This window comes from Salminus brasiliensis, chromosome 6 (genome assembly GCF_030463535.1).
Source record: "Salminus brasiliensis chromosome 6, fSalBra1.hap2, whole genome shotgun sequence".
NCBI classification, from domain to species: Eukaryota; Metazoa; Chordata; class Actinopteri; order Characiformes; family Bryconidae; genus Salminus; species Salminus brasiliensis.
In genome coordinates, this window is record NC_132883.1 from 46,139,560 (window position 1) to 46,151,737 (window position 12,178).

The 12,178-nt window shown below is 51.4% G+C and overlaps 1 protein-coding gene across 1 annotated transcript in view; it reads left to right on the forward strand.

The window, feature by feature from the left end:
• The window catches only part of plcxd3 (phosphatidylinositol-specific phospholipase C, X domain containing 3), a 13,542-nt gene extending 1,364 nt beyond the window's left edge, over positions 1–12,178 (forward strand). The window contains exons 2-3 of the mRNA XM_072682603.1: positions 7,755–8,463; positions 10,134–12,178. Coding sequence (XP_072538704.1) covers positions 7,755–8,463; positions 10,134–10,290 — 866 coding nt within the window. The 3' untranslated portion in view covers positions 10,291–12,178. The remainder of the gene's footprint in view (positions 1–7,754; positions 8,464–10,133) is intronic.

Below are 12,178 nucleotides of genomic sequence, written 5' to 3' on the forward strand. Positions count from 1 at the left end.
ACCCATGTTCCGCTGTGATCTGAGAAGGGTTGCCGAAGGGTTCTACTAATATGTGGTCCTGCAGAGGGTGCTGTAGAACGTTAGTGAGGGCTAGTGTGCCTTGTGTCTGAAGAACCAGGCTGAGAACAGGATGTAGCTAGTAGCATTATAGCATTCCAAGTTGTTGCTATGGGATTGCTTGGGTGGTTGCTACGGTTTCCCAGGTGGTTGCTGGGGTTTATCCAATCACTAATAGATCTGGAATCTGAGCTTATAGAACCTCTGCCTTTACTAAAGAACCCCTGTAGAACCTCGTTTGCAGAAATGAGTCGCAGGTTCAGTTACATCAGTTCTGTACAGTCTCTCTCAGAACCACGGCTGTGGGTTACGACGACCCCTTCAGTAGAGCTGTAGTGCTGAGAGGTGGAGATGATGAAGAGTGGAGGAGCTCCACCTGTCTCCCCAGGACAGCCCAGGCCTGTGTACAGAGGTCATCCTCTATTCACTAGAGGCCGCTAGTGGACGAGCTGCTCCTCAGACCATCGCAGCTCTGCAGAAGCGACCTTGAGTTACAGCAGCACTGATAGAGACGTGTTCTCCCTTCACTCCGGAGCGGTTCGGCTGTAATTACTCACACACACACACACACACACACACACACACACACACACACACACACACACGCTCACACACACACACACACGCTCACACACACACACACACACGCTCACACACACACACAGACACACTCACACACACACACACACGCTCACACACACACACACACGCTCACACACACACACACACACACACACACACACACAGACACACTCACACACACACACACACGCTCACTCACACACACACACACACGCTCACACACACACAGACACACTCACACACACACACACACGCTCACACACACACACACACGCTCACACACACACACAGACACGCTCACACACACGCACACGCTCACACACACACACACGCACACACACACGCTCACACTGTCATGGTCTGAAGCCTGTAATCCTCCACACTGTTTCCTGAAGTGGATCATTCCTCTATTAAATGCTTTACTGCTTCATTTCTGCTGAGAGCCGTCAGACCCCCCCCCCCCCCTTTACTAGTCTAGTCAGATTTATTTGTCGTCACAAAGCAGCTTTACATAATTACTGATTAATAAAAGACAGAGACAGAGAAGAAAGAGGAAATAACATAAGACATGAAGGATCAAAGACCCCAGTGAGCCCCTACAGCGACAGTGCAGGAGAACCTCCCTCAGAGCTGGAGGAAGAAACCTCGGGAGGAACCAAGACTCACCAGGGGGACCCGACCTGTCCTCCTCTGGTCAGAACTATTTAAACATAAATGATAAAAATGACCAAACCAGAAACAGCAGATAGTTAATAATGGTCTGAACATGGTCACTAAACAGGTAGCAGTGGTAGGCAGGTGAGCCGCTGGTCTGCTATGGGTGGTGGTGGGGGCGGGGCCTGCTGGTTGGACCGGTAGGTGGCAGCTGGTCTGACGCAGGTAGAGGGGACCTCAGCGGTCAGTCTTCCAGCAGGTCGGGCTGGATGGTCATTTACTGGGAGAAGGTAAAGAGACAGTTCTGAGAGGATTTTATAGAGATCAGAGAAAGTTGATCAGTATCAGAGTGTCTGACGACTCCGGCAGGTCTGACTGTAACAGCCTCATTAAAAGAAGAGCCAGAAGGTAACACTACAGACCTAGAACCTAGAACCCAGAAACCCAGAACCCCATACCCAAAATCCAGAACCCAGAACCCCATACCCAAAATCCAGAACCCAGAACCCCATACCCAAAATCCAGAACCAGTAGAGAGGGCGTTAGCCTCGTGGCTGAGCGGTAGAGAGGGCGTCAGCCTCGTGGCTGAGCGGTAGAGAGGGCGTCGGCCTCGTGGCTGAGCGGTAGAGCGGGCGTCGGCCTCGTGGCTGAGCGGTAGAGCGGGAGTTGGCCTCGTGGCTGAGCGGTAGAGCGGGCGTCGGCCTCGTGGCTGAGCGGTAGAGAGGGCGTTAGCCTCGTGGCTGAGCGGTAGAGCGGGCGTTAGCCTCGTGGCTGAGCGGTAGAGAGGGCGTTAGCCTCGTGGCTGAGCGGTAGAGAGGGCGTTGGCCTCGTGGCTGAGCGGTAGAGAGGGCGTTGGCCTCGTGGCTGAGCGGTAGAGAGGGCGTTGGCCTCGTGGCTGAGCGGTAGAGAGGGCGTTGGCCTCGTGGCTGAGCGGTAGAGAGGGCGTTGGCCTCGTGGCTGAGCGGTAGAGAGAGCGTTAGCCTCGTGGCTGAGCGGTAGAGAGGGCGTCAGCCTCGTGGCTGAGCGGTAGAGCGGGCGTTAGCCTCGTGGCTGAGCGGTAGAGAGAGCGTTAGCCTCGTGGCTGAGCGGTAGAGCGGGCGTTAGCCTCGTGGCTGAGCGGTAGAGCGGGCGTTGGCCTCGTGGCTGAGCGGTAGAGCGGGCGTTGGCCTCGTGGCTGAGCGGTAGAGAGGGCGTTGGCCTCGTGGCTGAGCGGTAGAGAGGGCGTCAGCCTCGTGGCTGAGCGGTAGAGCGGGCGTTAGCCTCGTGGCTGAGCGGTAGAGCGGGCGTCAGCCTCGTGGCTGAGCGGTAGAGAGGGCGTCGGCCTCGTGGCTGAGCGGTAGAGCGGGCGTCGGCCTCGTGGCTGAGCGGTAGAGCGGGCGTCGGCCTCGTGGCTGAGCGGTAGAGCGGGCGTCGGCCTCGTGGCTGAGCGGTAGAGAGGGCGTTGGCCTCGTGGCTGAGCGGTAGAGAGGGCGTCAGCCTCGTGGCTGAGCGGTAGAGAGGGCGTTAGCCTCGTGGCTGAGCGGTAGAGAGGGCGTCGGCCTCGTGGCTGAGCGGTAGAGAGGGCGTTAGCCTCGTGGCTGAGCGGTAGAGAGGGCGTCGGCCTCGTGGCTGAGCGGTAGAGCGGGCGTCGGCCTCGTGGCTGAGCGGTAGAGCGGGCGTTAGCCTCGTGGCTGAGCGGTAGAGAGGGCGTCAGCCTCGTGGCTGAGCGGTAGAGCGGGCGTTAGCCTCGTGGCTGAGCGGTAGAGCGGGCGTTAGCCTCGTGGCTGAGCGGTAGAGCGGGCGTTAGCCTCGTGGCTGAGCGGTAGAGAGGGCGTTAGCCTCGTGGCTGAGCGGTAGAGCGGGCGTTAGCCTCGTGGCTGAGCCGTAGAGCGGGCGTTAGCCTCGTGGCTGAGCAGGGTGTATTGGTGTGTATTGTTAGATGTGATTCAGGCAGCTGGTTCTAATGGAATTAGGGTTCTCCAGGGTTCTCTCTCCCGCTGCGTCTGGGCCTCTCTGTTTTGGGAGGGTGCAGGCTGGTCCGGGTCAGCGCTTGGTGCACTCCTCTCTCTCTAATGGAGGACGGCGGTGGCTGCAGGTCCCAGCCGGCTCTGATAAGCCGATCCTCAGAGGCGGGAACAGGATGAAGGAGGGTGATCCTGTCCGATCCCTGAGGGGCGCATTGTTCTCGCCTGATTCAGCCTTAAATCCGTGCATCCCTGCGATTGTTCCTGCGCTAATCCTGCTCTCCAGCCCGAGACCGAGGGGATTTCCAGCCGGCCACGTTCCAATAAACAAGATAAACGCAGGCGATTAAGTGACCGGGACATGAAATTGCAGCGTCACCGTGGGAACCGAGCCTTTTTTCTCCTCTAATGGAGTCTCTGAGAGCCGGGCTCCTGTTGCTCCGCGCCCTGCTCAGGCCCGGGGCGGGGGGAGGGGGGGGGTCTGTAAGGACCAGAAGGTCCAGAGCTCCTGGAGGATGGTAAGGGGTTTGTAGAAAGGCGTGGCTCACCCTGAGCTGCAGTCAGAGAGACAGGTGCTCTCACAGCGGCGGAGGGGACAGAGCAAGCCAAGCCATGTGTCCAAATGTTTGTAGACACCCCTTTAAATGAGTTTATTTATCTACACCCATTGTAACTCAGAATGCACACACCCTGCCTGTCCGGACCCAACTGCCCATGAACACGGATTTCATACGGAGCGATTCTGGTGGTATCGACTGTGTCCTTCTTTGTGTCTGTTCCTGGACGCTGGTCAGCAGTCTGTGTTCCTGTCGGGTCTGTTTACGCTGCGTCATGCGTGAGGATCCAGTGTGGTGCAGGTGGCTCAGAGTTCAGGGGGCTGTTTTACAGCTTGTGGGAAGAAGCTGTTACACCGGCTGGAGGATCTGCTGCAGAACCTCTTACCGGATGCTTGAGGAGATAACAGTAGTGGGAGGGGTCAGACACCGTGCCGGAGGCGGAGGGGGGAGAGAGGTGCTGATGATGCGCTCAGCTCTGTGGCGTGGCGGTTCCAGACGGTGGTCCAGCTGGTCAGCATGCTCTTGATGACGGAGGTGCAGGCTCTGCTGGACTAGGTTTGCATGTCCAGGTCAGGTCCTCTGCAAGGTGCACGCCAAGCAACCTGGTGATCCTGACTCTGTCCGGCGTGGCACAGTCGGTGTTGGGGACGGGACCTTCTACCATCAGTCAGCACTTCTGTTCCTCACCAGCCCCAGACCAGTAAAACCAGTACGTGCTGTGGTTTGAGCGCTGGTGAGCTGCAGTCCGCATCACTGAGGAAGCTTTTACTGGTTCCTCCTGTTTCCTGACGACCAGCCTACTTAAACCCCATTTATTCATAATGACTTCTTAACAAATCCATAAACAGAGATGGAGTGATTGATCATGTTGATAATAGCCCATCATTTACAGGCCGGGAAATCAGCCTGAGTGTTTAATACCCCGCACAGGCACTGCGCTCCGATCGGATGTGCGGAAGGTCGGATGTGAATTAGGAGCTGTAATTGGTCGTGTTTTGTCTGCTGAACGCTGTTTTCTAAAAAATCATTTTCTTCAGCTGTGTAATAACGGCCTGCCTGCTCGGCACACAGCAGGCTCATAATCAGACAGCAATAATGCCTTTATTTGTTTGTTTATTTATTTATTTAACTAATTAGCACACTTTATGACCGTCATCTCAAGGTGCTTCGCGATCGTAAGTAAAACCATATTAAAGAATCTTTAACGATCATAAAACACACACTCGTTAGGCTGTCTGCTCAACCGGCAAACACAGCTCCGGGTTTTGTAATCAGTAAATCAGTTGTGATTAAAGAGGCAGAACTGAACTCAGACACGTCTGATCTAACACAGACTGAGTAATGAGGTTTCTAATAATGTAGACTGACCCTGATCAACAAAACAACAAATCAGAAGAGCCTGATTCAGGAGATGCTAGGCTAACACTGCTAACAAACAGCCAATGCCGATCCAACACAATGGGTTGGGTCGGTATTGGCCGATACTCAACATCAAAGAGTTTGGATTGGATCGGTATTGGCCGATACTCAACATCAAAGAGTTTGAGTTGGATCGGTATTGGCCGATACTCAACATCAAAGAGTTTGAGTTGGAGCGGTATTGGCCGATACTGAACATCAAAGAGTTTGAGTTGGAGCGGTATTGGCCGATACTGAACATCAAAGAGTTTGGGTTGGATCGGTATTGGCCGATACTCAACATCAAAGAGTTTGAGTTGGAGCGGTATTGGCCGATACTCAACATCAAAGAGTTTGAGTTGGAGCGGTATTGGCCGATACTCAACATCAAAGAGTTTGAGTTGGAGCGGTATTGGCCGATACTCAACATCAAAGAGTTTGAGTTGGAGCGGTATTGGCCGATACTCAACATCAAAGAGTTTGAGTTGGAGCGGTATTGGCCGATACTCAACATCAAAGAGTTTGAGTTGGAGCGGTATTGGCCGATACTCAACATCAAAGAGTTTGAGTTGGAGCGGTATTGGCCGATACTCAACATTATTTTCGAGTTCTAGATTTTAGAATATTAGAAGACGGAGGTGACCCGGGCAGTCACAGAGAGCTCGGTTCTGCTAGCCAGATTGATTGATTGGCATGTGGGTGGTGTTCTGGTGTCGGCGCCGGTAGTGAGCGGATAACGAGGATAATGCAGCGCGAGCCCCTTTCATTAAAGCTCTGTTAGATTTGATGAAAGCTGTTGATGTCTGTGTTTGTCGCTCTTCCCTCTCGCTGACGCTCATCCGGCGAGACATGCATGCTAATTGTGTTAGCGCACCCTCCTCTCCAGCTACGCACACACACACACACACACACACACACACACACACACACACACAGTATTTCATTAGCGAGTCAGACGCAGGTCCGGCAGCGTGACGGTCGGCGTGTGTTACAGTAATGCAGTCGTTAATCAGGCGGGTGCGGACGTACGCTGAGTCACACAGACACGCCGAGGTGGGCGAGGTAAACGCAGCGCTGCTCGCCTCCTCAGTAAAACCACACCTTCCCTCCCTCTCCTTCATTTAGCTAACCTCGCTCGCCCTGCTGAAGCCAGAGTTTGGCCAAAAATCCGGTTCCCTCCTTCCTCCAAGCGTCTCTGTGGTTTCACACCGCAGCGACGAGGCTAATGTAGCTAACAAATCATAGAATCTTCTACTCCACCAATTAATTGATTAATTGATAATTGATGGAGTACCAATACATTACATTTTAATTACAAATACTGTAAATAATACTACTTATTGCAAATTACAAGTACAACCACTTAAACCTATGAATCTAATTGTAAGATTAGTGAAATAGCAAAAGTGCATTTCTCTCCTAATCCACAAGATAGCGCTGTTCTTTCTAGTAAAAGTATAGTTTCTGTTGATGGAGCCACTATAAGGAACAGTTTCCAATTCCAGCCAATCATCTTAGTCGTCTATCTTCCTAAATCAAAGAAAATCCTGTCTTAAAGACTAGACCATTTACCCCTATTCAGTAAGGGCTTGCTCAGGAGCGCCCCCTAGTGTTTGAGAGGTTTTATTGGTACAGTGTGAAGAATGCGTCCTCATGAACGGGCTCTGGTGTCTTTACCCGTCTCGACTGCCGGAGCTAAAAGTGCAGCTGCAGTTCTTAAAGGGGCCAGTAGAGGCGTACTCGGGAGCTTTGGAGCTTTGGCTGCGACTGCCTGGGAGAATTTGATTTTCTCTTTAAATGTGCTGCTGGTCCAGTGCCTGGATCAGTGCTGCTGGTCCAGTGCCTGCATCAGTGCTGCTGGTCCAGTGCCTGGATCAGTGCTGCTGGTCCAGTGCCTGCATCAGTGCTGCTGGTCCAGTGCCTGCATCAGTGCTGCTGGTCCAGTGCCTGCATCAGTGCTGCTGGTCCAGTGCCTGCATCAGTGCTGCTGGTCCAGTGCCTGGGCTCGGTGCCGAGTATCTGTCCGTGCTGCTGGATGGTGATGGCTGCTGTTCATGAGCGCTGGCTGTGAAGCTCCCAGTGGCTCTGTGTCAGGAATGTGGGGTGTTCTGACAGGCTGCTGTGGCCAATCTGAACCAAGCAAAGCAGTCTGAGTCAGTCTGAGTCTGAGTCAGTCTGAGTCAGTGAGATGATACAGGTTTAGTTTAGATGTAAATATAGAGCTGCACTGTTTAACCAGTTATGTTCTGATCTTTAGCATTTGGGTTGGGTCATTTTTTAACAGTTTTAACATTTAAGGGTTGAACAGCAGTGCTTTTAGATGTTAAATGTTTGCACATTCAGTGAATAAACTCTCTCTTGTAAGAGATAAACACACATTAAAGGGTTAAACGGCCACAGATTTTAGATGTTGTGTCTGTTATAGACGTGTATCGGCACAGACAGGACACTGGACCAAAACTATTGGTTTCTTCCTGTGGGGAGGAGAATCAGACTGGTTTCCTCCTGAACTCAGATCTTAGCTCTAGCTTTAGGCTAACTCTGCTTTTCTCCTCCCCTGCAGGATCCCACGACTCCTTCAGCTTCTACATCGATGAGGCGTCCCCGGTGGGTCCTGAACAGCCAGAGACTGTCCAGAACTTCGTCTCTGTGTTCGGCACGGTGGCTAAAAAGCTGATGAGGAAGTGGCTGGCCACGCAGACCATGAACTTCTCCAGCCAGCTGGAGGCGGGGATCCGCTTCTTCGACCTCCGCATCTCCACCAAACCCCGAGATCCTGATAACGAGCTTTATTTCGCCCATGGTCTCTTCAGTGCCACCGTGCGCGAGGGTCTGGAGCAGATCAGCACGTTCCTGGCCTCTCACGCCCGCGAGGTGGTCTTCCTGGACTTCAATCACTTCTACGGCGTTCAGAATCTGCACCACGAGAAGCTGGTCCAGATGCTGAGAACCGTGTTCGGGGACCGGCTGTGCCCTGTGGTTTTCGCTCAGGAGGTCAGTCTGAAGTACCTGTGGGAGAAGGAGTACCAGGTGCTGGTCTTCTACCACAACCCAATGGCCCTGGAGGTGCCCTTCCTGTGGCCTGGCCAGATGATGCCCGCCCCCTGGGCCAACACCACCGACCCAGACAAGCTCATCCAGTTCCTCCAGGCCTCGGTGACGGACCGCAGACGCAAAGGAACCTTCTTCGTGTCCCAGATGGTCCTGACGCCCAAAGCGAGCACGGTCATGAAGGGAGTCGCCAGCGGACTGAGGGAGACCATCACAGAGAGGTAAATACGGACATAAACATTGAATACACTATATGGACAAAAGTATTGGGACACCTGCTCATTCAGTGTTTCTTCTGAAATCAAGGGTATTAAAAGAGCTGATCCTGCTTTTGTTGAGTAACTGTCCAGAGAAGAAGACTTTCTGCTAGATTTTGGAGGAGCATTGCTGTGAAGATTTGATTGCATTCAGTGACAAGAGGGTTAATCCCTGGCATTAGGCAGCATGGTGCCGATAGGTTAATGATGATCTGCTCTAGAGAGTCCTATTCTATTGGCAGTACCTCTCTACACAAGCTGTGTGTGTGCATTTGCACATCTGTGTCAGCAATTGTTGCAACTTAGCCAGTGTGGACTGGGAGCACAGGGAGCTCTTAATTGCTGCAGGGTGTTTCTCACTCCTCCTGAATGGTGTGAATGTCTGCGTGTGTGAGTGGCGGCGTCCGGCTCTGTTTCGGCTGTGGTGTAACGGGGTGGTCTGACCGCTGGGGGCTGCTGATCTAATGCAGTATTGCTGACTGTAAATGGGACAGACGCTAAAGGGTAAAGCTGACACTCTCAGTCCCCCCGCCGTTATAAAGCCTCGACCACTGGCCACACCAGAGCCCTGCTTACAGCACCGACTGCCCGCTGCGGCTCCCGCTGCTCTCCTCTCTCCTCAGTGTACGCCGGTTTAATTTCAGTGAGATCACTGTTTCTGTGACGTCCGTTTAAACAGACCAGGGCTTATAATGATTAATACTGGGATTAATAACTAATCAAGCACCGGTCGAAAGTGTGGACCTGCCTGACTGACTGTGTGTCTATCATAATGTAATATATAGACTATTCCTATTAAATACTACACCGTATATTATACACTGTAAATATTACACTGTATATAATATACTGTAAATACTACATCCTATATTGTATACTGTAAATACTACATCCTATATTATACACTGTAAATATTACACTATATATTATAGACTGTAAATCTGTAAGTACTACACTATATATTATAGACTGTTGTTTTTTACAGTGATGTGGATGCTTGCTGTCAGGTCTGTTGAAGTACAGTGTGGAAGGCGGTCAGTATTAAGCGGAACCTGCTGCTGTAGATGTAGGATGTAAGTGTGGGTGGATGGTGAGATAGCGAAAGTGTTTGTCTGTGACCTCCGTGACCTCACAGCTGGAGTCCAGTCTGGCACTGTTTATATGAGTCTGACCCTGCACATCACCACCAACACACTCCCAAAGGCTAGCTGAGCACAAAACACACTGCAGGCGGTTTCACAACACAGGTGTGTTTTAGGAAATGCTGCTGAGGGTCACCCCCGAATGATGTGTGGTCTCCAAACACCTGCTTCCCAAACATCTCAACTCCAGTGCTTCCTGTGCCATTACGTGATGTAAAGGTTCTTCTTCATCCTCACACTCCCAGATCCACATATCCAAACTCCATTACAGACAGGGCTCCTTCTTCTGTAGCATCAAATATAAAAATACTATAAAGCACCTTTACTTTTAACTGTGCAGGCAGGATCAGGGGTGTTGTAGGCGGGCTCAGGGGTGTTGTAGGTGGGATTGGAGCAGGTGTGCTAGAGCATCGCGTGTGTGTGTGTGTGTGTGTGTGTGTGTGTGTGTGTGTGTGTGTGTGTGTGTGTGTGTGTGTGTGTGTGTGTCTGCAGAGCTCTCCCGGGAATGATGCAGTGGATCCGTTCCCAGCGGCCGGGCGAGAGCGGAGTGAACATCATCACAGCCGACTTCGTGGAGCTGGGCGATTTCATCAGCGCCGTCATCACCCTCAACTACTACCTGGGCGACGACGAGGAGAACGCCACCTGAGCCACCTGCAGCCCCAAACGCACACTCCGGCCAAACTGCACTTACACTCTCTCTCTCTCTCTCTCTCTCTCTCTCTCTCTCTCTCTCTCTCTGCTGTTTATTTGTTCTGAGTCTCGCCCTCTGGGACGAGTTTAGGGCTAATGAGAATCTCGGCGGTCGCGAGCGCGTCGGACGACTTTCCACGCTGAGGATCGAGATGAAGGGCACGGACTTATGAGTTTTAAGTGTGTGTGTGTGTGTTTCCTTTCCAGCAAAAAAAACAAACAAAAGATTTACTGATGGTGTTGTTGCTTTCCTGCGTCCCGTCTGTTGCAGCGCGTCCAGTTAGCTCCTGATTCTGCTTCTGATCAGACTCTCAGTATGGTATTTAACTCAGTTCGTGGGGAATTGGTGTTGTGTGAACAGTGACTGTGACTCTATTATAGGCTCTCCTGCTGTGCTGTTAGTAACTCGTACGACTGTCCGTCTGTAAATATCTGTAACCATCTGGATTATTACTGTTTGTTGCGCCAGCAAGACATTTGACCTGACCTGTCCCCCTCTCCTGACCTGTCCCCCTCTCCTGACCTGGTCCCACTCCCTGCAGTTTGAGATTTAATCAATAGTGGGAAATCCGGGTCCAGAAAGCAAAAATCCCACCCAGGACTGACTGCCTGGGTCGACTCTTTCAGAGATTCAACCTGAACAGTTCTGCTTACCAATAAGAGTCGAGTCGTTTAGTGATTTAGATCAGTCAGCTCCGCTCACCAGTAGGAACCACCTCTATCAGTGAGTCAAGTGGAATGGCTCAGCTTACCAACAGGAACTGAGTCAAACTGAACAGATTCAAATGAATCATCTCTGCACACCAATCATTGTTTGAGTCGTTTGGTGATTCAGAGGAATGGATGAACAGCTCCACTCAGGTGGAAAATCCAGGTCCAGTCTAGCTGCAGCAGAGCGGGCTGGGTTGGGTTTTTACTACCTGGACCGAAATTTGCCATCTTTGTCCGCATGGCGCTTGCACTCGGACACATTCCTCACAGTGCTTCTGTCCCGCGTCTGCCCTGTGTTTAAGACCACCGATTTAAGGCTTGACTGTTTTAACCTGGCTTTTAAAGTGATTAAAGCAAAAGTTTCAATTCCACCAGTTTCCAGCTCTCAAAACCCCAAACCCCAAACCCCAGCAGCAGGACATCTACAGCGCTTCGTTAGTTTTACACTGAAGCTGAAAAGCTAATGTAGCTAACAAGCAACTGAAGCTTACAAATTCAAATTCACATAAGAATAGGTGCATTTAGAGGCTAACATCGGCTAGCTAATTTGGTGGGAAATAAGCTTCCATTGCATGCTAGCTCCAGTGCTAATTCATGGGGTAAAAATGCTTGTTAGCTACATTAGCCCTGTCACTCCAGTGCAAATTATTAGGGAATAGACTTCCATTATTTATTAGCTACATTAGCCTCATAGCTCTAAAGAAGCAAACTTAACTCTGCAGTCCCGTCTTGGCTGATTGGTTGCCGTGGAGTTGGTAGGCGGGTCAGACTGTATGTATGTGGTCATTGTGTGTGAACAGTGTTCCAGGTTGTGTTACGCTGTGTTAACACAACCGTTACGTTAATTTCGTTAAGGTAAGATGAAGCCGGCTGTTTGATGCTGGCCTGATCATTCCTGCCAAAATAGCCTATGGATCTGTTCCTGTCCGTTGTAACGACAATCGCTGAAATCAGGTGTTTGTGTGTGTTTGTGTGTGTGGATGGATCATCGGACATCGTACAGTGTGTTTAGCATGTAGCTGCTGAGGTTCATGGCTATCTGTAAAATTCCCATTGGTCAGTGTTTTAATGCAACTTCCAAAACAATGAGTGAACTGTTCTAAATCTGGTGTAAAATAAATGTAAATAATGCA